Raw genomic sequence first — 24,874 nt, forward strand, 5'->3', positions numbered from 1 at the left:
ACCACCTTCTCCACCTATGCTGCCACCTTCAAGGATTTGTGGACTTGCGCACTCAGGTCCCTCTGTGTTTCTATACTCTTGATGGTTCTGCCATTTATTGTATAACTCCCCCCTACATTAGTTCTACCAAGATGCATCACTTCGCATTTATCTGGATTAAATTCCATCTGCCATTCTCCGCACAATTTTCCAGCCTGTCTATATCCTGCTGTATTGTCCAACAATGTTCATTGCTATCAGCAAGTCCAGCCATCTTTGTGTCATCTGCAAACTTACTGATCACACCAGTTACACCTTCTTCCAAATTTTTTATATATATCACAAATAGCAGAGGTCCAAATACAGAGCCCTGCAGAACACCACTGGTCACAGACCTCCAGCCGGAAAAGAACTTGCATCATACAGTGCCGTTCCTGTCTTCAGAACTGACCTAAAGCTATTTATTGGCAATGAAATACTTTTGAATACTGATGCATGTAGGAAATGAAGCAGACGTTGCAAGGTCTCACAATGAGTAATATCATAATCTGTTTCCGTAATGTTGGTTAAGGGATAAATATTAGCCAAGGCTCTGGAGAGAACTCTCTTGATCTTCAAACTAGTGCATGGGCTCTCCTACACCTACCTGAGACACAGGTATAACATAGGAAGAGTTAGTGTTTCATTAAAAAATTATGCTCCCTCAGTAGTACACGGTGCATTGCTTGAGATTTTGATTTCAGGACTCTCAAAGTCGTAACCTTCTGCCTTACAAGGGAGAATGCTACCAACTGATCTATGACTTAGCATGGAATATTGGATATGGCATTTTCTGTTACAAACTCTTGTTGAAGCAGAATCAATAATTTTTTTTAAAGTAATGGGGCGCATGTGTATAATAAATTGTGGTTTTGGATTTGACTTTCTTTCTAAAATGACAAATGCATCAGTGTCTTCTTGAGGAGGTGAATGACCCATTTCAATGCTGTAACATTCTATGAATTTAGTTTCTTTTTCTCCATTAATATGTTGCACATGCCTACACATGCTGCTGATGTCTCGAAGTCCAATGTAGTGGGGTGTGATTTCAGTGAAGCATCATTAGAGAAATTGAGGCAACCTTCAGGTTGCAGAATATTCTAATTTCCTATCTTACCTGGCTTCCCTGCACCCAATTCAAAATGTGAGCCAAAAATCTTCTATTTTTCTGATTTTAAAATTGAGTCTTGAGGCGATAATCGTGATAGCACTTTTTCTATACTGTGACCATGCAGAACCATTCTAAATCCTGTGCTTCTTTACTTCTAGGAAGATGTGGAAACAGGGGTTCACCTTGATCCATTGCTGAAGGAAGTTATGTTCAATCCATCATATGAAACTATGTTTGCACCAGAGGTAAGAGTTCTTGGATACTGATTTTGAAGCTTCTTGAATTCTGTCTGTATGTAATTGCATTGTATTCAGCACTGACTCTTTGAGTATAGTTCAGTTGTTGCCAGAAAAGAAACTTTCATATCAAATTTTTTTGTTAGTAAAGTTAGGTTGATGGAGTTTTTCAAGGAAGTGATGAAGGATGATCAATGAGGATAGGGCAGTGGATGTTGTCTACATGGACTCAGGAAGGCCGTTGACAAGGTCGCTCATGACAAACAGGTGCAAAGGTGAAGTTGCATGGCATCAGAGTGTGAGCTGGCAAGATGGATACAGAACAGGCTTGGTCATAAAAGACAGAGGATAGCAGTGGAAGGGTGTGTTTCTGAATGGAGGGCTGTGATAAGTGGTGTTCCTCAGGGGTCAGTGCTGGGACCTTTGCTGTTTGTAATATGTATAAATGATGTGGAGAAAAATGTAACTGGTTTGATTAGTAAGTTTGCAGACGACAGAAAGGTTGGTGGAATTGCAGATCGCGAAGAGGGCCATCAGAGAGGATACAGCTCAGTTGGAGACTTGGGCGGAGAAATGGCAGATGGAGTTTAATCTGGACAAATGTGAGATAATGCATTTTGGAAGGCTGAATACAGATAGGAAAAATACAGTAAATGGCAGAACCCTTAAGAGTATTGATAGGCAAAGCGATCTGGGTGTACAGGTATGACAGGTCACTGAAAGTGGCAGTGCAGGTGGAGAAAGTAGTCAAGCAGGCATACGGCATGCTTGCCTTCATCGGCCAGGGCATTGAGTTTAAAAATTGGCAAGTCATGTTGCAGCTTTGTAGAACCTTAGTCAGGCTGCACTTGGAATGTGGTGTTCAATTCTGGTCGCCACACAACCAGAAGGATGTGGAGACTTTGGAGAGAGTACAGAAAAGATTTACCAGGATATTGCCTGGCATGGAGGGCATTAGCTATGAGGAAATGTTGGAAAAACTTTGTTTGTTCTCATTGGAATAACAGAGGTTGAGGGGCGACCTAATAGCAGTCTACAAGATTATGAGGAGCATGGACAGAATGGATAGTCAGAAGCTTTTTCCCAGATTGGAAAAATCCATTACTGCTGGGCATAGGTTTAAGGTGGGAGGGGCAAAGTTCAAAGGACATGCATGAGGCAAGTTTTTTTTACACGGAGAGTGGTAGGTGCCTGGAATTCACTGCCGGGGGAGGTTGTGGAAGCAGGCACAACAGAGACTTTTAAGGGTCATCTTGACAAATACATGAATAGGATGGGAAGGGAGGGTTATGGTCCCCGGAAGGGTAGGGAGTTCTGGTCTATTCGAGCAGCATGGTCGGTACAGGCTTGGAGGACAAAAGGCATGTTCCTGTGCTGTAATTTTCTTTGTTCTTATGGGTTGTAAAACCAGACATTGACATGACTTGCAAAATATTTTGATGCCCATGTAGTTTTTGTGAGTTGTGCCTGCCAATACACTCCCTCCATGCACAATAACATGTCCTTCCAGTGTCCCATTTGCCTAGTGCCTTCTTAGCTGATTCCACACTTAAAGATTTGATCGTAGCCTGAGCATCTCCATCCATGACTTACTTTCCTTATCTTGTACCATTGCCCCCAGAGGTCTGCAACTATCTTTGGGCTCTTCCTTTTTCTTTTGATCAGGTAACAGAAGAGGGTGGATGAGGGCATTGCAGTTGATGTGTAAATGGACTTTCAAATGGTGTTTTACAAAGTTTTTAAAAATTCATTTACAGGATGTGGAAGTAGATGGCTAGATCAGCATGTATTGCCCATCCCTGATACCAATGAGCAGGTGGTGGTGAGCTACCTTCTTGAGTTGCTGCAGTCCCTGAGGTGTGGATACACTCACAGTGCTGTTAAGGAGGGAATTCCAGGATTTTGACCTAGTAACAGTGAAGGAATGACAATATAGTTTCAAGTTAGGATAACATGTGGCTTGAAGGGGAACTTGCAGATGGTGGTGTTCCCATTCATCTGTTGCCCTTCTAGGTGGTAGAGGTTGCAGGTTTGGAAAGTGCTGTCAAAGGAGTTTTGGTGAGTTTCTAATCGTAGATTGTGTACACTGCTGCCGTTGTGTGTTGGTGTTGGAAGGAGTGATTATTTAAGATGGTGGATGGGGTATCAATCAAGCAGGCCCCTTTGTCCTGGATGGTGTTTTACAAGAGTAGAGTTTGGAAATACTTGCTTGGAAGTCCAGTTGGCCCAACTGGTGAGACTGGTTAGCTCAAGTGTGGCAAATATCTGGGGGGATTTGATGAGAAATCCACAGTAACTGTTTTGGGTGGCATCTTTATGAATCAGTGTACATCTGTAAAGATATAGGAGGGGTGAAGGAGTAGTGTGTTATAGTTAATTTATTTTTGTTTAAAAAATGTTTTATTCTTTTGTAAAAGTTAATCAGCAGTCCTGGACCTTTGTCCATTTACATCCCTTTTTTAAAAAAAAAGTCATGATCTCTCAAGTTAGGATTCTGCTTGGGAATCTAACTGTCCAGTAATAACATCAGCCAGGATTGTAACAGTTTCAGAAAGCAAGTAGATAAATACTCGACATGGGGATATGGGGAAAGAGCATAGAAGTGGGATAAAGCGTTTAAGTTTATTTATTAGTGTCACAAGTAGGCTTACATTAACACCACAATGAAGTTACTGTGAAAATCCCCTAGTGGAAGTGGATTGTTCTTCGACAGAGCCAATGCAGACTTGATGGACCAATGGTCCCCTTTTGTGATGTATTGTGTTTTTGTCTGCATGTTGCCCATTGACAGCATCATCCACAAACTTGCCAGATTTCACGTAAATGTTGGTGTCACCCCACTAACTTCCAAAATCCATCCATCTTTTCGATGTTACTTATCTGATATGTGGCCTTTGAGCCACAATTTCCACAGTTAAACATTAGGAAAACTAAAGTCATTGGGTGGGATTTTCCCATGAGCGGGATCTTTCTGGTGCCACCAACAGTGACCCGGGCAGCAGGGAGAAATCCTGTGTCTGTTCCTTTAGTCACCTCCCATCCTTTGGAATTCCCTCTTTAGACTCTCCCCTCATGTTAAGATCCTCCCTAAATCCCACCTTTGTCCAGGCTCTTGGCCATTGTTCAGGAGAGCTTATTTTGTTGGCATGATCTTAATTTTTGATTATGCTCCATGAAGCATGTTGGGAAACTTTTCTGCGCTCAAGATGCTGTAAGGATTTAAGTTCTTGCAGGATAAAACTATTGATATACAATTAATGTTTTAATATTTTTGATGAAATCTATATTTTGAAAGAAGTTATTCTACAGGTATCTAAGCATTAGCCAGGTTCAGTTCATCAGTTCCAAAGTCTAGCTTGTGATTTTCTATTTTCTTCAGTGTTTTCATCTGCTTTGTTTATGCTTTTTTTAGTAGCATAGCTTTCTCTGCTCTACATGGGGTAAGCTTGCTCAGTGTGATGCTCCTAATAGTGACAGCACTTATATGCCCTCTTCAGTAAGTGTGCAACTGCAATTTAATGTTATGGAGTTTGTTCACTTAGGATAATGAGAACCGATGACATTCATTATATAATCATAGATGAGAACCGTAGAATCCCTACAGTGCAGAACCATAGAATCTCAACATTGCAGAAAGAGGCTATTCAATCCATCGAGGCTGCACTGACTCTCCGAAAGAAAATGTTACCCAGGCCCACCCTACCCCCATAAATCCACATCTTTACCATGGCCAATCCATCTAACCTGCACATCTTTGGACCTTGGGAGGAAATTGGAGCATCCAGAGGAAACCTACGCAGACATTGGGAGAACGTGCAAATGCCACACAGTCCCCAAGGCCAGAATTAAATCTGGCTCCCCGGCATTGTGAGGCAGCAGTGCTAACCACTGTCTGAAAGCTGGATTTCTCATTGCAAGAGTAATGTGGGAACATAAAAATAAAGAACAGGTGTAAGCCACTTGACTCCTTCAGCCTGCTTTCTCATCCAATAAGATGGTAGCTGATCTGTTTGTAACCTCTTGCTGAACCAGGTAACCCTCTTGTTTATCAAGAATCTATGTACTTCTGCCTTAGAAATATTCAGAGACTCTGCTTCTACTGCATTTTGAGAAAGGGAGTTCCAAAGACTCAGGACCATCTGAGAGAAGAAATTTCTCCCCATCTCTGTCTTAAATGGGCAACCTCTTATTTTTAAACAGTAACTCTCCCATTCTAGATTTTCCTAGACGAGAGAACATTCTCCCCACATCCATCCTGTCAAGATTGTTCATGGTCTTATATGCTTCAATCAAGTTGCCTCATTTATACTTCAGTGGATTCGAGCCTAGCCTGTCCAACCTTTCCTCATAAGAAACCCACTCTTTCCTGGTATTAGTTGAACAAACTTTCCCTGAACTGCTTGTAACACATTTATGTCCTTAAATAAGGAGACAAGTACTGTGCACAGTACCTCAGATGTAGTCTCACCAGTGTCCTGTACAACTGAAGCATAACCTTCCTACTTCTATATTCAATTCCCCTTGTAATAAACAATAGTTTATAGTTAATGGAACACATGTTTTTAATGAAAACTGCAAATTCATAAAAAGGTATCTTGGTTTCTGAGGCATTCATCTGATCAATAGAAATATATTTTGTATTGAGCTTGCACTTCCCCGTGCCTGGAATACACAATTGGAGTGTACAGAATAAAGCAAAGCATGATGTTGCGTTTCTGACATACATTGGTCTGATTCAAGTGGTGATTTACGATGTATCTGGTTTGTACAGCAAAAATGAAACAATTTTCATGCATTTACAGTATTTTGGTTTTGTGCATTGTTTATGATGTATGTTACTTGATTTAATTTATGTTTCCATCAGGCAGCTTTTAAAATGAGGAATGATACAGTAGTATGACTGTATTCTTTGTACAGTGTCAACAATGGAATCTAGTCTGCGCTCTTTGAAATGAATTTAGTGTTCCCTTATTGAACCATGTAGGAGTCAGTGAGTTGTATACAAGGAGGGTCCTCTGGGTGAGGCTACGGAAATTCCATGTGAATAATTTTTCCTTAACACAATGAAAGCCTTCATTTTTAATTTACACAACTGATGAGCATTGGTGTGAATTTCATATTAATGGACAATCCTAATTGTTATGTGTATGCATAACTAACATTGAAAATCTTGTCTGAAGAAAAGGTTGCTCTAAATTAATTAATATTGAATTAGTGTTAATGATATAAATGTACTTCAAAAGGTATATCTAGTGCTGTGCAGGAGGATTTAAAGTATTTTGAAAGGGTTTAGGAAAGCCAGCATGAGGTTTCAGATAGGAGAAGCAAGGCACATGGAGAACTAGCAGAAACAAACGGCATTACTATAAAAAGTAGCCTAGGAAGAGGAGGAAACAAACAGGATAGAATACCAAGCAAGGTGGGGGTGCAGGTGGTTGTTCGCGTACATATACATAAATGCGTTGAGCTTGATAAATAATGTTACAGAGCTGCAGGCACAAGTTGCCACATGGAGTTATGACATAATAGCACTAAAGGAGACTTAATCAAACAAGGGCAAGATTGGGAACAAGACATTCCTGGTTACAGTGTATTCAGGAGGTAAATAGAAAGGAAAAATGAGAGGGAAGGTGGCATGTGGCAGTTTTGATCAAATATATTGTTACAGCCTTAGAAAGGGAAGATACACTAGAAGGTTCAAAGACAGACTCTATTAGGTTTGAATTAAGGACTGAAGAAAAGCTGTTACCCTGCTGGGTGTTTACTATAGATCACTTAATAGAGGATAGCAGTTGAATGAACAAATCTGCAAACAAATTTCAGAAAGGAACAGTGGAGTAGTGACAATCGAAGAAATCAGTTATCGTAATGTAAATAAACAGGAAGAAAGAGGCACATGATAAATGTCAGGTTTATACAATAGAGGACCAAGCAGAGAATAGAAAGTACAGGGGAATGCTGAAAAACATAAGGTGAACAGAAGGAGAGTGAATAAGAAATGGTTAGTACCTTAGTTAAAAAGACCACAGCTTTACAAACATACAAAGAGCAAACTGATTATGAAAGAAAGGATGGGGCCAGTTCGGTACCAAAAGGGTACAGAGAGTATAACTGAACCAAAAGTAAGTACTCTGCGTCCATCTTCACCAGGAAAGAGGGCGCTCTAAGTATAAGAAAAGGGGTAGAGAAATTCTGTGGTGTAGAAAGCTGTGGAGAAAGTACTTTAAAAGTTGACTGCTCAAAATAGGTAAACCACACAGTCTGGATGGAATGCGTCCTAAATTGCTGAGAGGAAATAAGGATGGAAATACCTAAGGCTTTGGCCACATTTTTTCAATCCTCCTTAGACCTGGGTGGTGTCAGAAGGCTGAGGCAAAGTAAATGATACATCCATCTTCAGAAAATGGAGCAGGAATAAACCAGGTAACTAAAGTTGATAAACTGTAATCATTGAGAGGGTTGATGAAGGTCATGCACTTGATGTTTTATACATGGACTTTCAGAAGGTGCTTATAAGGTGCCACAAAATTTCGTTTTATAATTGAGGAAATTGAGTACAAATACAGTTGTTTTGTTCTATTGTTTACTAATTAGGTTGCTTTTTTAAACAACTTTTTTACTTTTTCAATCAAGCTCTCTTTATCTAGCTTTATGGTTCCTGAGTAATATGCCTAAAGTATTTCATTTTGACTCACGATAGTTTGCCTCATTATTTCTCACTTGTACTATTTCAAGTACCTTGTCATTCATCATTCTTCTTCCTAATTACTAAAGTAATTTTCTACGTTTGTCTGGCACAGATCTGAAAATGTCTGCGCCATCTTCTTTATCCCAGGGCCCGAATTCACATCCATACAGTCCCCTTAATCATATTTCAATGTAACAATCAAATTCTTTATACTGAACAGAAACACAAGCACTGAAACTCCATTATGTACTGCTTTTGCAGTTGTTATCCTCTATTTACCCCTGTTACTTTTGTTTGGATTTATCCAGGAAAATCTATTTTATCATGTGCTTATTTCCATTTTGTTCACTTTCTTTGTAGGCTCACTTGCCTTTCACTTCATTTTCCAAATGTGGACATTGACTTTTTGGAGTTGACAGCACTTGCTTTTCTATCTTATTTCCATCAAGCCTGAGCATCGCTGCTGGAAGTTGTTAAATTTAAATCAGGCTTATAATTGGACTGTCAGAGCTTGATTTTAAAAATGATCATGAAGTGTCCTGCCATGCCACAATGGTACATGTGTACATTTCACAATTTGTCATTGTAACACTTGTGATAACCGCTTACTTTTCATAAACTTGTTCACCAAAAATTCTGCTGTGTTCACAGCAAATCCTGTTTGTCCATCACCCTGTGGTCATTGGGTTCTGGACTGGCAATCTCTCAATTTTAAATTTCTCATCCATGTTTTCAAATCTCTTCATATTTGCTCGTCTCCCTGTCTCTTTTGCTGCCGGTCTCCCTGTTTCCAAACTCTCCAGCCCTACAGCCCTCTAATTCTGCCTTTTGTGCATCCCCTCTCAGTAGTTCTTTCATTTGCAGCTTATGGTCTAGAATTTCCTCCCTAAATCGCTCCACTTCTCAAAATCTTTCTCTTTTAAAACGATCCCCAAATCTACCTCTTTGACCAAGCTTTTGGTCATCAGACGAAACATCTTCTTTTGTGGTTCAGGCTCAAATTGTGTCAGGAAACATTCCAGTAGAGCTCTTTGGAATGTGTTAAGATGTTAAATGTGCTTATGGGGCGTGTTCCCAATTTTGCTCCATTCTCCCAACCCACTCTTGCCTAAAGGGAAAAAAATTGAGTCAATTTTTACTTTCAGATGCAGTTTTCTGATTGGGAATTAGATCCAAAATATATATGTATCTGTTTGAAGACTGGCATTTCTACAGCATCTTTCATGACTTGGATGTCTCAAAGAGTTTTTAAAGTGTAGTCACTTTTTTGTTGTTATGTCATGGGTTGTGAATGTTGCTGACAAGGCCAGCACATTGCCTATCCCTAATTGCCCTTGAGAAAGTAATGGTGAGCACCTTGTTGAACCTCTACAGTTTGTTTGGTCAAGATACTCCCACACCTCTGTTAGGGATGGAGACCCTGTGATTGTTGTAATGAAGGAAACATGGCAGGCATTTTGTACATAGCAAGATCTCACAATCAGAGATGGAATAATGACCAGATCATCTGTTTTGGTGGCATTGGTTGAGGGATATGAATTGATCGCCAGAGAGGACTCTCCTACTCTTTGAATAGTACCATGGAATATTTATACCCAACTGAGGGGGCAGAAGTTACCTCAGTTCAATGTCTCATTTGAAAGATAGCACCTTGGACAGTACAGCATTACATTAATACTGAATAGTGTCAGCCACATCATTTGCTTAATTATTTGGAATTTGAACCCTTAACCTCCTCAGTGACATGTTTCTTATGGAACCCAACAAAGATGTTTGAGAGATCTGGGCCTAGAGGAAATCCCATGTGAACACCATCTATTTGGACTTAACTCTAAACTGAACTTAACTACTGAGTTGCTGAGTTCATAAGTTCGCTGAGTGCTGATTCATGCAATGGTGGTGGGTCTAGGTCACTGCAGTGCAAATATCTATGGCTTCCTTAAGTGGAACACTGGTTAATAGGCTAGCACATGGACACAATATTGCTATCAGTATGCAAGCCCAGCATGGTCATTGCAAATCGACTGGCATCCTTCACTATGTTTTTGGAAAACTTGCTCAAAACTGGTTATAACAACTTGCATAACCATTTGGCCAATTCATGTTGCGTGGAATCAGTTATAAATGAAGTAGGGCATATATACATACACAATATCCTGTTCTTTGCAGACAAAAATAACATGTACACAAATTGTATGTTTCAGCTAAGTAAAACATGTGATGGCCGTTCACTTCATTTCTCAGGGCAGTGCCTTGACCAATCAGAGTCAAGCTGCTTGGTTTAAATTTCAAACAGTGCTTGGCAGTTAACTGCCAGTCACCATCAACTGGTACATTCTCCACAGTAATGCCGCTATCAATTAGAATCTACTTGCCAACCAATCAACACTCTCTTCTCACACTGTATAAACTTGCTGATGTCCTGATAAGTTCAAGACAAAAAGCTTTGATTTTTAAAAAAACCTTTCTTCAGCAATGAATTAATAAATGTTATTTTTCAATGCATGCTGGTAACTTAATGTTTATCTTGAGCCCATTATGCTTTTACTGTGTTCAACAAATCTTACATAATTTATTTTGTTTTAATTCTTTCTACCTCTCCAGTAGCCAGAGAACATCCCATTAGTAGTGCTTGCTGGTTGTTAAATGCTTTTGTTAAGCAATTTAAATAATTTAGATATGAAGGAAACATTACATTAGTGAGACTGTAAAGATGAAATGCTACAATGCCTGATTTCTGGTGTAATTTTGTTGCAGTATTTTACTGGGTAAGCAAGGTGGGCATTTACACAAATAAGAAGGAAACGTTAATGCAGAATCCAGTCCCACATGTAAATTAATATTCTAGTTTTGTCACTTATTTCCCTCTACTGCCTCCTGCACTGCATCCCAGTCTGAGAAGGAGAAGCTGTAAACCTGTTCCTGAATTGTAGGTCAAATGATGCACAAGATTAATTCCTATATATATATTTGAAAGATACATGAAGAACTTAATTGATGTAAAATATCCTTTCCACCAATTTATAATAACTTGATGTAGCAAAACATTATATTTTTGGACTATTTTCCATGATGATTATTTTTGATGAACTTATTTCTTTCCTCATAAGAACTAAAGAAGATAGACGGGTATGCCATATTGCCCCTTGAGCTTGTTCTGTCATTTAATTTAATGACTTTAATTTAATGGGCGGCACGGTAGCACAGTGATTAGCACTGCTGCTGCTTCACAGCTCCAGGGACCTGGGTTCAATCCCCGGCTCGGGTCACTGTCTGAGTGGAGTTTGCACATTCTCTTCATGCCTGCGTGGGTTTCCTCCGAGTGCTCCGGTTTCCTCCCACAGTCCAAAGATGTGCGGGTTAGGTTGATTGGCCATGTTAAAATTGCCCCTTAGTGTCTGGGATGAGTAGGTTAGAGGGATAAATAAGAACACAAGAAATAGGAGCAGGAGTAGGCCATCCAGCCCTTCGAGCCTGCCCCGCCATTCAATAAGATCATGGCTGATCTGTCGCTGCTCAGTTCCACTTTCCCGCCATCTCCCCATAACCCTTAATCCCCTCTCCTATCAAAAACCCATCAACCCACGTCTTAAAAATATTTAGCGAGGCAGCCTCCACCACTTCAACGGGCAGAGAATTCCAGAGATTCACCACCCTTTGAGTGAAGAAGTTCCTCCTCAACTCCGTTCTAAACCGCCCCCCTTTTATCTTGAGGCTGTGCCCCCTAGTCCTATTGTCTTTTTTGAGCGGGAAGAGTCTTTCCACCTCTATCCTATCCATCCCATTCATCATCTTATACGTCTCAATGAGATCTCCTCTCATTCTTCTAAACTCTAACGAGTGCAAGCCCAGTTTATTCAGCCTCTCCTCATAGCTCAACCCCCTCAACTCCGGTATCAGCCTAGTAAACCTCCTCTGCACTCCCTCCAAGGCCAAAATATCTTTGCGCAGGTGCGGCGTTTAGTGGGTAAAATATGTAGGGATATGGGGGTAGGGCCGTGGTCGGTGCCAACTTGATGAGCCGAAGGGCCTCTTTCTGTGCTGTAGGGTTCTATAGTTCTATGGACTGACCCTTGGCCTCCACTTTCCTGCCCAAATTCCATGCCACTTGATTCCCTTCAGAATGCAAAAATCTTTCACCCTCTACATTGAATACAATTAATGACTGAACATCCACAGCTCTCAAGGGTAGAGAATTTCAAAGATTCACAACCCAATGATTGAAGACTTTTTTTTCTCTGCCTCTGACCAAAATTTCCGTCACCTTATCCTGATTGTTGTTCTAGGCTCGGCAGCCAGGAGAATCAGCCTGTCAACATCTACCTTGTCCCATCCTCTTGAATCTTTCTCATTTCAATAATATCACATCATGGTTTTCTGAACTAGAGATTATTGTCCCATTCTACTCACTCGCTCTTCACAGGACAATCCTCTGATCCCAGGAGTCTAGTGAATCTCTGTTGCACTGTAAACTTGGATACAGAAACCAAAGATGTACACAGTATACATCAAAATCTGTATAAGTGCAACAAAGCCTTCTTATGCTTGTACACCAATTCCCTCACAATAAAGGCCAACTTATCATTTGCTTTCCTCAGAAATTTGTTTCTATCTGTGCTATTGTTATCTTGATGACAGTTAGAACCATAGAAAATTACAGCTCAGAAACAGGCCTTTTGGCCCTTCTTGTCTGTGCCGAACCACTTTTTGCCTAGTCCCACTGACCTCCACTTGGACCATATCCCTCCACACCCCTCTCATCCATGAACCCATCCAAGTTTTTCTTAAATGTTAAAAGTGACCCAACATTTACCACTTTATCCGGCAGCTCATTCCACACTCCCACCACTCTGCATGAAGAAGCCCCCCCCTAATTTTCCCTTTAAACTTTTCCCCCTTCACCCTTAACCCATGCCCTCTGGTTTTTTTCTCCTCTAGCCTCAGTGGAAAAAGCCTGCTTGCATTCACTCTCTATCTATACCCATCAAAATCTTATACACCTCTATCAAATCTCCCCTCATCCTTCTAAGCTCCAAGGAATAAAGTCCTAACCTATTCAATCTCTCTCTGTAACTCAACTTCTCAAGTCCCGGCAACATCCTTGTGAACCTTCTCTGTACTCCTTCAACCTTATTAATATCCTTCCTGTAACTAGGTGACCAAAACTGTACACAATACTCTAAATTCAGCCTCACCAATGCCTTATACAACCTTACCACAACACTCCACCTTTTATACTCAATACTCCGATTTATAAAGGCCAATGTACTAAAAGCACTCTTCACGACCCTATCCACCTGTGATGCCACTTTTAGGGAATTCTGTACCTGTATTCCCAGGTCCCTCTGTTCAACTGCACTCTTCAGAGGCCTACCACTTACCCTGTACGTTCTACTTTGATTTGTCCTTCCAAAGTACAATACCTCACACTTGTCTGCGTTAAATTCCATTTGCTATTTTTCAGCCCATTTTTCTAGTTGGTTCAAGTCCCTCTGCAAGCTTTGAAACCCTTCCTTACTGTCCACTACACCTCCAATCTTTGTAACATCGACAAATTTGTTGATCCAATTTACTACATTATGATCCAGATCATTGATATAGATGACAAACAACAATGGACCCAACACCGATCCGGCACTCCACTAGTCACAGGCCTCCACTCAGAGAAGCAATCCTCCACAACGACTCTCTGGCTTCTTCCATTGAGCCAGTGTCTAATCCAGTTTACTACCTCCCCATGTATACCTAGCGACTGAACCTTTCTAACTAACCTCCCATGAGGGACCTTATCAAAGGCCTTGCTGAAATCCAGGTAGTCAACATCCACTGCCTTCCCTTCATCCACTTTCCTGGTAACCACCTCAAAAAACTCTAATAGATTGGTCAAATGTGACCTACCATGCACAAAGCCATGTTGACTCTCCCTAATAAGTCCCTGTCTATCCAGGTATTTGTAGATCCTATCCCTTATCACACCTCCCAATAACTTGCCCACCACTGACATCAAACTTATTGGCCTATAATTTCCCAGATTTCTTTTGGAACCTTTTTTAAACAACGGAACAACATGAGCCACCCTCCAATCATCCGGCACCTCCCCCGTGAATACTGACATTTTAAATATCTCTGCCAGGGCCCCTGCAAGTTCAATACTAGCCTCCCTCAAGGTCCATGGGAATACTATGTCCGGTCCTGGGGATTTATCCACCAAAGATAAAATTCTTCTTATCGCGTCATTGCTAATATTACCTTAATGTTATGTTATTTAGTCCACTTTTGTAACTAGACTTCAAATTATTTAGTACCAATGTTTCTAAATTATTTCTGCAGCTACAGATAGATGATTAGTTCATTTAAATAATACCACATCTGAAAATCCCTATTGGGACATGTTTTTTGAATGTAATTTCTTGTGTAAAACAGTCTCCGACTTTATTTCCTAATAAAAGGGACAATTTTTACCCAGTTGGCTACCTTGACTTAATTTAGCATTTCTTGTTAATTTCATATTTCAACTTAAATATTTTAGTGCCGTCATTAAATCTCTGCTATATACTTTCAAACTGAACAATGTGTTGTGCTTTGTGACTGAGATTCCATAACATTGAATTTGAATCTGATAAATTAACCAAGTGGACATATTATCTTTTTCAGTTTGGTCCAGTGAACCCTTTCAGGACGCAGCAGATGGCTGCCCCTAGAAATATGCTGTCTGGATATACTGAACCTGCCCATATCAATGACTTCATGTTTGAGCAACAGAGAAGAACCTTCCATACCTATGGTAAGCCTCAATGTATTTTTTTTTAAATTTCATCAAGCTGTTTTCGTTGATACAGTTTAGAACAGGCTGCCTGTGAAATGTATGCTTGTTTGTTGTGCAATCTTGTTTGCACTGCATGTATAAAGTTGATCCATGAGGGAAAACAATGGCTATCTATGGGTGATCTTGATTAATTCAAATAAATTCTTCTTAATTATACATCTTTTTGCTTCTGCTATGGCGTGCAGGAATGCTTCTGCTATGGCTTGTTGGACATAGTCTCATTAGACATTGGGATGGTGGGAAGAGGAAATGATTTTGATGAGAAGAGAATATTCTGGTCTATATTGTGGTTTTAGTTATTGGGTTCTGGTCCACAAGTAGCTGGGTCCTAATTCTGTCAAATCTGTTTGGCTACTTTTGTTCACTTAGGGAGATAATAAAATCCCACCCTTGCCCCAAAACCATAAAATCCTGCCAAGGTCAACAAATCTTCTCATTGTCCACCCCTCACCTAACCCAATTCCTGTGGCGGGCAGGACAATAAACTTCCAGCCAGAGTATTTAAAATTATAAGATATTTTAAAAATGGAAATCTTTACTGTTAATTTATTGTACATGAAAACATTGATAAGTTTGGATGATTCTTGTTCCTTGCGTGAATTAGGCCGGATTTAGGTAAGCTGATGCAATACCAATGCGTGCATGCTGTAAATTACACTTTCTGTATCGTTCTGTTGCAGAACGCAAATACATTCTGTTAGCAACGTCAGCAAATTGCTTTTATGTAATTTAGTGAAGTAAAATGACTCGAGGTGCTTCAAGGAGCACTATCAAACAAAATTTGATCCAAGTAACAAGAGATATTAGGGCAGATGACCAAATGTTTGGTCAAAGCGGTAGGAGGAAAGAAAGACAGTTAGATGTACAGGTTGGTCCTTTACACCTGGGCAGATATCTCAGAGGGCTTAGGGCTGGAATAGTTTTCAGAGAAAGGAAAGGATGAGGCCAGGAAGGGATTTGAAGACCAGGATAATAATTTAGATATGAAAATTTTGCTTAACTGAGAGCCAGTGAAAATCTGCAAGGACAGGGATGATAAGCAAATAGAACTTAGTGCAGGTAAATACATGGGCATCTCAATTTTGGATCAGCTGAAGTTTATGAGGGATGAGCCTAGGAGCTGGCCAGAAGTGCATTAGAATAGTCAAATCTAGAAATGCAAAAGGTGCAAGTGAGGCCTTAAGCAGCAAATGAGCTGAGATTGGGATTAGCCAGGCTGGACGATTAGCCAGGTCTGCCAGCTCACTAGAAGTCTCCTGTGATCAGTGGGTGACATCTAGGAAGACCAGTTTATTGCACCTAATACAATAATTGTGATTTCTGGTTAGCACTTTTGTTAAATTCTAAATATGTATCTGAAAAGCATGAAGAATACTCAAAGATGTATATAGATTTTGATCTGCCTGGGACCAATTCAAAGTTTGCAGATGATACAAAACTTGGAAGCATTGTAAACTGAGGAGGATAGTGTCGAATCTCAAAATAACATGGACACGTTAGTGAATTAGGCAGGAGGTGGCAAATTAAGTTCAATATGGAGAAGTGTGAGGCATTCATTTTGGTTGGAAGAATATAGAGAAACAGTATAAAATAAAGGATGTGCAGCAGTAGAGGGACCTAGGTGTAAATGTATATAAGTCATTAATGGTAGCAGGACAGATGAAGAGAGCAGCTAATAAAACATACATTATCCTGGGCTTTATTAATAGCGGCATAGAGTAAAGAAGCAAGGAGTTTATACTGAGCATTTATAAGACACTCATTTGACTTCATTTGGAGTACTGTGTACAGTTCTGGATGCCACATTTCAGGAAGAATGTGAAACATGAGAGAGAGAGCAGAAGAGGTTTACAAGATTGGTTCCAGGGATGAGGAACTTTAGTCATGAAGATAGATTGGAGAAGTTGGAACTGTCCTCATTGGAGACGAGAAGGCTGAGGGGAGATTTGATAGAGATGTTCAAAATCCTGAAAGGGCTGATAAGGAGAAACTATTCCTACTCAGAAAAGGATTGAAAACAGGAGGGCACAGATTTAAAGTGATTTGCAAAAGAAGCAAACATAGAACATTACAGCGCAGAACAGGCCCTTCAGCCCGCGATGTTGCGCCGACCAGTTTTTTTAAAAGAAAACACTCACCCACTAATCTAAACCAATCCCTTTTCGTCCATAAACCTATCCACAAATCTCTTAAACGCCCCCAAACTAGGCGCATTTACAACCGCAGCAGGCAGGGCATTCCAATCCCTCACCACCCTCTGGGTAAAGAACCTACCCCTGACATCCGTCCTATAACTACCACCCCTTAATTTAAAGCCATGCCCCCTCGTGCTAGCATTCTCCATCCGAGGAAAAAGGCTATCACTATCCACCCTATCTAAACCTCTAATCATCTTATATGTTTCAATAAGATCCCCTCTTAGCCTCCTTCTTTCCAGCGAAAACAACCCCAAATCCCTCAGTCTCTCCTCATATGACCTCCCCTCCATACCAGGCAACATCCTGGTAAACCTCCTCTGCACCCTCTCCAAAGCCTCCACGTCCTTCCTGTAATGTGGGGACCAGAACTGCACACAGTACTCCAAGTGCGGCCGCACCAGAGTTGTGTACAGTTGCAACATGACGCTGCGACTCCTAAATTCAATCCCCCTACCAATAAACGCCAAGACACCGTATGCCTTCTTAACTACCTTATCTACTTGATTCCCAACTTTCAGGGATCTATGTACACATACACCTAGATCCCTCTGCTCCTCCACACTATTCAAAGTCCTCCCGTTAGCCCTATACTGAACACATCTGTTACTCCTACCGAAATGAATTACCTCACGCTTCTCCGCATTAAACTCCATCCGCCACCTCGCGGCTCAGCTCTGCAACCTGTCTAAGTCACCCTGCAAACTATGACACCCTTCCTCACAATCTACCACACCACCGACGTTGGTGTCATCAGCAAACTTACTAATCCACCCAACTATACCCTCATCCAGATCATTAATAAAAATTACAAACAGCAGTGGCCCCAAAACAGATCCCTGAGGCACACCGCTCATAACCGAACTCCATGACGAATATTCACCATCAACCATCACCCTCTGTCTCCTATCTGCCAGCCAATTCCTGATCCAAGTACCTAGATTACCCCCAATCCCATACATCTGCATTTTCTGCAGAAGCCCACCATGGTGAACCTTATCAAACGCCTTACTAAAATCCATATATACCACGTCAACTGCCTTACCCCTATCCACCTCTTTGGTCACTTTCTCAAAGAACTCAATAAGGTTAGTAAGGCACGACCTACCTGCTACAAAACCATGCTGACTGTCTCTAATCAATTCATTACTCTCCAAATAACTATAAATCCTATCCCTAATAATTCTTTCTAAAACCTTGCCCACAACAGAAGTAAGACTCACCGGTCTGTAATTCCCGGGGAAGTCTCTGTTCCCCTTCTTAAACAATGGGACAACATTCGCTGTCCTCCAATCTTCCGGTACTATACCAGAGACCAACGATGACCTGAAGATCAGAGCCAGAGGCTCTGCAATCACCTCTCTAGCCTCCCAGAGAATCCTAGGGTAAATCCCATCCGGACCAGGGGACTTATCTATTTTCAAGCCCTCTAGAATATCCAGCACATCCCTGGTTTCAACTGCAATACTTTCTATTTTACACCCCTGCACCCCAGTGTCCTCCACAGCTACATTCATGTCCCCCTGCGTGAACACCGAAGAGAAATATTGGTTCAATGCCTCTCCAATCTCTTTTGGTTCCACACACAACTTTCCTCTACTGTCTATAACTGGCCCTAATCTTGCCCTAACCAACCTTCTGTTCTTGACATATCTATAGAACGCCTTAGGATTCTCCTTAATCCTATCAGCCAAAGTCATCTCATGTCCTCTTTTAGCCCTTCTTAACCCCCTCTTCAACTCCCTCCTAGCCAATCTAAAGCTTTCTAATGCACTACCTGAGCCCTCAAGCCTCATCCGATCATAAGCCTCCTTTTTCTTCCTAACCAACGGATCAACTTTTTTAGTACACCACGGTTCCCTAGCCTTACCAAATCCTCCTTGCCTGACAGGGACATACCTATTGCAGACCCGCAGTAGCTGTTCCTTGAAAAAATTCCACATTTCGGACGTTCCCAGTCCCTGTAATCTCCTAGTCCAACCTATGCTTCCTAATTCTCTCCTAATAGCCTCATAATTACCCTTCCCGCAGCTAAAACTACTGACCTGAGGTTCATGCCTATCCCTTTCCATCACTAAGGTGAACGTAACCGAATTGTGGTCACTATCACCAAAATGCACACCAACTTCCAAGTCTAGCACCTGGTCTGGCTCATTACCCAGCACCAAATCCAATATAGCCTCACCTCTAGTTGACCTATCAACATACTGAGTCAAAAAACCTTCCTGCACACTTTGAACAAAAACTGACCCCTCTAACGAGCTAGAGCTATAGCAATTCCAATCAATATTAGTAAAGTTAAAGTCCCCCATAACAATTACCCTATTACTTTCACTCCTAACCAGGATCGTCTCCGCAATCCTTTCCTCAACCTCTCTAGAACTTTTTGGAGGTCTATAAAAGACTCCCAGCAGGGTGACCTCTCCTCTCCTATTTCTAATCTCCGCCCATACTACCTCAACAGACAAGTCCTCATCAAACTTCCTCTCTGACACTGTGATACAGTCCTTGACCAATAATGCTACCCCACCCCCCCTTCTACCTCCTTCTCTACTCCGACTAAAGCATTTGTACCCCGGGACCTGCAACATCCATTCCTGACCCTGCTCTATCCATGTCTCTGAAATGGCCACAACATCAAAGTCCCAGGTACTGATCCACGCTGCAAGTTCATCCACTTTATTGTGAATACTCCTCGCATTAAAGTATACGCATTTCAAACCCTGCTCCGCCCCACCCCCACAATGCCGTGCATTGCAGTCCCCATCTATGCCCCCCTCACTTTCACCCCCTCTACTCAGGATCCCACCCCCCCTCTGAATCAGTTTAAACCACCCCGCATAGCCTTCACAAATTTACCCCCCAGGATATTTGTTCCCCTCTGGTTCAGGTGTAAACCATCACTCTTATAGAGGTCCCACCTTCCCCAGAATGAGCCCCAATTGCTCAAGTACTTGAACCCCTCCCTCCTGCACCATCCCCTCAGCCACAAGTTCAAACTTTCCCTCTCTCTATTCCTCTCTAAACTATCCCGTGGCACAGGCAAGAGTCCAGAGATAACCACTCTGTCTGACTTGGCCTTTAGTTTCCACCCCAACTCCATGAATCTCTGCTTAATATCCCCTTCCCTTAGCCTCCCTATGTCATGCATCCCCACATGAATTATAACTTGGGGTTGATCTCCCTCTCCCCTAAGAGTCTTGAATATCCTCTCAGATACATCCCAGACCCCAGCCCCTGGTAGGCAACACACCAGCCCTGAGTCCCTACCATTACTACCGACTCTCCTATCCGTCCCTTTGACTGTGGAGTCCCCAATCACGAGGCCCAATCTTTTGCATCCCCTAACCACCTGAGCTTTTACAATAGGCTCACCCCCAGAGACCTGCTCCCTTTGGCTATCCCCAGTTGATTCCTCCTCAACTGTAGCCTCCAGGACCGAAAACCTATTTTGGAGGGGAACAGCCCCAGGGGATTTTCCCCCCACTTGCTTCTTTCCCCTCCTCTTGGCAGTGACCCAAGACTGATTTCTAGGAGTGACTATCTCCTTATAACTCCTATCAATGTCCACCTCTGCCTCCCGAATTATGCGGAGTTCCTCTAATTCCACCTCCAGCTCCTTTACACGCTCCTCCAGAAGCTTCAATCTAACACACTTCTTACAAGTAAAATCCCCTGAAACACTACTGGAGTCCCTCACCACATACATCCCACAGGAGATGCAGCACACTGCCTGAACTGCCATCCCTGAAACAATTACCAGCAAAAAAAACCAAAAAAAACAAAAAAAAACTTTCCCACACTTATAATTTAGGTTAGAGGAGGTGGGAGGGTGGGATTCTCTACCAGTGTAGAGGATCGGGTATCCTCTCTGCGCTAATTTATAGGATTAGGGGCTCAAGAAAAAAAAACTACAACTACCGGTAAGCGTCCTAGTGACGACTTCCGGTTTCTAACTAATTTTAAAAAAACCGCCGAAAAACTCGCGACTTAAATTAGAAATAAACAGTTAAACAAAATAAACAGAAAAATGTACCTTTTTTGCTGCCTCTTCACACGCCCAAAAATCACTGCCTCTGGATACTGCTCCTCAGGAACAAATGCAATGACAGAACTTTTTTTCATACATTGAGTGCAGTGAAGGCAGGTTCAATTGAGCCATACAAGAGGGTATTAGATTATTTGAATAGAAACAATGTATAGGGGTACAGGAAAAAGGCAGGAGAATGGCACTAAGTCATAATGCTCATTTGGAGAGCTGGTGCAGACATGATGGGCTGAATGGCCTCCTTCTGCACCCTAACAATTCTGTGAAGGAAGGCGACAGAGTCGTAAGAGTCGTACAGCAACGAAAAGGCCCTACAGCCCATTGAGTCACACTGACAATAACTACCATTAAAGTTGTGCGAATCCCATTTTCCAGCACTTATCCCATATCCTTGACTGCTATGATGTTTCAAGTGCTCATCCAAATACTTTTCAAGGTTGTAAGATTTCTGGCCTCCGCTACCTTCCCGGTCAGTGCATTCCAGATTCCTACCACTCTCTGAGTGAAACATTTTTTTTCTCAAATTCCCTCTAAAACTATGATGCGCGGGTTAGGTTGATTGGCCATGCTAAAATTGCCGCTTAGCGTCCTGAGATGCATAGGTTAGAGGGGTTTCTGGTAAATATGTAGAAATATAGGGGTAGGGCCTGGGTGGGATTATGGTTGATGCAGACTCGATGGGCCAAATGGCCTCTTTCTGCATTGTAGGGTTTCTATAATTCTATGCCCTGTTGTGATTGACCACTCACCCTGTCTATATCCCTCATCATTTTATACACCTCAATCATGTTCCCCCTCAGCCTTCCCTGCTCTTTCCAGTTGCTTCTTATAGTTCAAATGCTCCATCCCAGGCAACATCCTGGTGAATCTCCTCTGTACTCCTCTCTAGTGCAAACATATCCTCCCTTTGGTGAGGTGACCAGAACTGTGCACAGTACGCACCAGGGATCTGGATTCAGTTCACGGATTGGGTCACTGCCTGCATGGTTTTCCTCCAGGTGCTCCAGTTTCCTCCCACAGTCTGAAAGACATGCTGGTTTCTTTTTCGCCATGCTAAATTCTTCCTCAGTGTACCCAAACAGATGCTGGAATGTGGTGACTAGGAGATTTTCACAGTAACCTCATTGCAGTGTTAATGTAAGCCTACATGTGACATTAAGAAATAAAATTTTTTTAAAAACTTTACTTTCCATACAGTTCCAACATTACCTCCTTGCTTTTATAAGCTATGCCACGACTGATAAAAGCAAGTATCCCATATGCCTTCTTAACTATTCACCTGCTTTGCCGCTTTCAGGGATCTCTGAATAGGTACTCAAGATCCATCTGTTCCTCTGAGCTTCCTAGTGTCCTGCCATTCATTAAATATTCCTTTGTCTTGTTACAACTTCCAAAGTGCATCACCTCGCACTAATCAGGGTTAAATACCATCTGCCACCGCTCTGCCTATCTGAGCAATCCATCTATATCTTTCTGTAACCTACAACCTTCTTCTTCGTTATTACCACCCTAGCAATCTTGGTCTCACCTGCAAACTTGCTTTTCATCTCTTCCCCCCCCTCCCCCCCCACCCTTGTGATGCGCCACTGGACGCTAGCCTCCAGTCACTTCTACCCCTGGACTTTGTGTCCTAAGCCAGTTTCAGATTGATCTTGAGATGTTGATTAGTTTAGGAAGAATGAAATCAAAAAGAGTGAAATCTTCAGCATGTAAACATTTTGGCCACTAGGACCATTTCCAAGCCTCAACCATGCTTGTGTCAGAGGTAAGCCAGTGGTGGTGAACTTCAAAACAGTAGCCAGTTAACAGGTCTCTACATTCACCATCCAACTGCCTGCTGCAGTTGTAAATGCGTCTAGTTTGGGGGCGTTTAAGAGATCTCTGGATAGGTTTATGGACGAAAAGGGATTGGTATAGGCTAGTGGGTCATTGTTTTTGTAACTGGTCGGCGCAACATCGTGGGCCGAAGGGCCTGTTCTGCGCTGTAATGTTCTATGTTCTAATTAAGGATAACAGACTGATGGGGGCTTGGGAAGCTTGCCGGCAGTCCCACTGGGAGACTCAAGCCCTGCTGAAGAAGTGTTTCAAATTAGAAAAGCTCCAAAGTCAGTTTAGAAAATCTGGCCCAGAACTGACGGGGTCTCAGTGAATGGGAAATCCCTCCACAAGAATACCCATGGTTATGACTTGACCCATTTTCCCCTTACAGTTATCTGGATCAGGCATTTAATTTAGTTTCCGAAGGCCTTAGAACCTCGAACTGAGAGGTTCTCTTTGAACCATCTGACCCTGAAAAATCCCAATGATGTTAGCAAGTTGCTCATTGCCTGTCCACCTCCAATGAATAGTTTGCAGATTCCAAATGCAGCTCACGCCTTGAAGGCTTATCCAGAGGTGAGACTATATCAGAAAACCATCCTATTGTGTTTTTGCCACTGTCCTGACCCACCACCCTTTCTGCAAAGCTGCCTCTAAAGAGCTGGGATGATGATTCCAACCATAATTCTGGAGTGAAACAAGTTTGTAGAGATGGTAATAAAAGCCAATTATCTAAATCAAAAGAGGAAGAGATGATGATGTAAGAATATTTAAAACTGAGCTTGGTCAACACATTCCACATGTCCGTTGAGAACAAATTTCTAGATAGGATAATGGGCAAATACGTTCAAGGTAACTTTTAAAAAGGAGAGAAGGAGAGATAATGATGTAACAGATTCCCATATTAAAGAAGTGATTTATTGTGATTCAGAAACATAGACCAGTAAAGCAAATTTTTGAACAATGTGATTGACGGTAGTGTAGGTGAAAACGGCTCTGGGAAGTACATCTAGATTGTTTCTAAAGGGATGTAAAGATATAATGCTTTGTGATGAAGTGTTACTGATTAATGATTTTCCTGTAGGCAGAAGAGGTAGATATTTAATATTCAATGACTTTAGATGGAGTAAGTAAGTAACCATTTAGTGTCTTTAGATGGAGGAAGTAGCTTTTTATAACAAATAAGGGAAGCGTCAGCATATCACTGATTGGGGTCAGAGTCTGGTATCTATAAGTGAGGTTATTAGAACTTTGTGTGTTCTCCATATACAATCAATAATTTGCACTGAGCTCTGATTCCTTCCCCACGTGAATTCTAGTCATGTATGCAAACCGAGAGAGAATGTCATTGTAATCTATTACATTAAAACTTATATTGTTCAATAAATGGGATGCATGACCTTACAGCTTTGGGTTAATAGTATAAATTGTTCAGATATGAATACATAAATAAAGATGAGCTGCAATGCATTTTGTACACGTTAGCTTAATTTTATTATGAAGTCCGCTCATTAAAAAGTATAGCCACAGCTAAATGCTAAAAATATAATTTGTTATAAACAATATCATATTTTCATCATTTGGCTAAAATGGGCAAGCCACGTGAGTTTAACATAGTGAGGCCGTTTTTTAAGAAGGTGTTCAAAATATTCTTTCCTTTTAGATATTTCTTTTAGATAAATTAAATATTTAAATATTTAGATATTTCCCCAACAAAGTTGGTGCTTCCTCTTTTGCTAATCTGAGCTGTAGTGAAACAGGGGCACAATTCCTCCATTGCCATGTCACCAGGCACGCCTCTAAAATTAAGGGTAGCTATCTCCCTTCCTCAGACTACCTGGACCTAACAGGACCATTAATAATAAGTAAAGTATTGCACTAGTGAGGCACTCTTCATGCACATATTCCAATATTGAGCTAGGGGAGGGGGCGAG

The 24,874-nt window shown here is 41.5% G+C and overlaps 1 protein-coding gene across 2 annotated transcripts in view; it reads left to right on the forward strand.

Moving 5' to 3' along the window:
• cdc40 (cell division cycle 40 homolog (S. cerevisiae)) overlaps nt 1-24,874 on the forward strand; it is a 135,848-nt gene that overhangs the window by 10,302 nt on the left and 100,672 nt on the right. Inside the window, exons 1-3 of one of the 2 annotated variants that reach the window (XM_080192904.1) lie at nt 1,054-1,162; nt 1,288-1,374; nt 14,708-14,837. In XM_080192904.1, coding sequence (XP_080049030.1) covers nt 1,336-1,374; nt 14,708-14,837 — 169 coding nt within the window. In that variant the 5' untranslated portion in view covers nt 1,054-1,162; nt 1,288-1,335. Of the gene's footprint in view, nt 1-1,053; nt 1,163-1,287; nt 1,375-14,707; nt 14,838-24,874 lie in introns of those variants that run through there. The other variant, XM_080192903.1, reaches the window with a different exon arrangement.

Source organism: Carcharhinus amblyrhynchos, chromosome 7 (genome assembly GCF_965287045.1).
Source record: "Carcharhinus amblyrhynchos chromosome 7, sCarAmb.v2.hapA, whole genome shotgun sequence".
Lineage (NCBI taxonomy): Eukaryota > Metazoa > Chordata > Chondrichthyes > Carcharhiniformes > Carcharhinidae > Carcharhinus > Carcharhinus amblyrhynchos.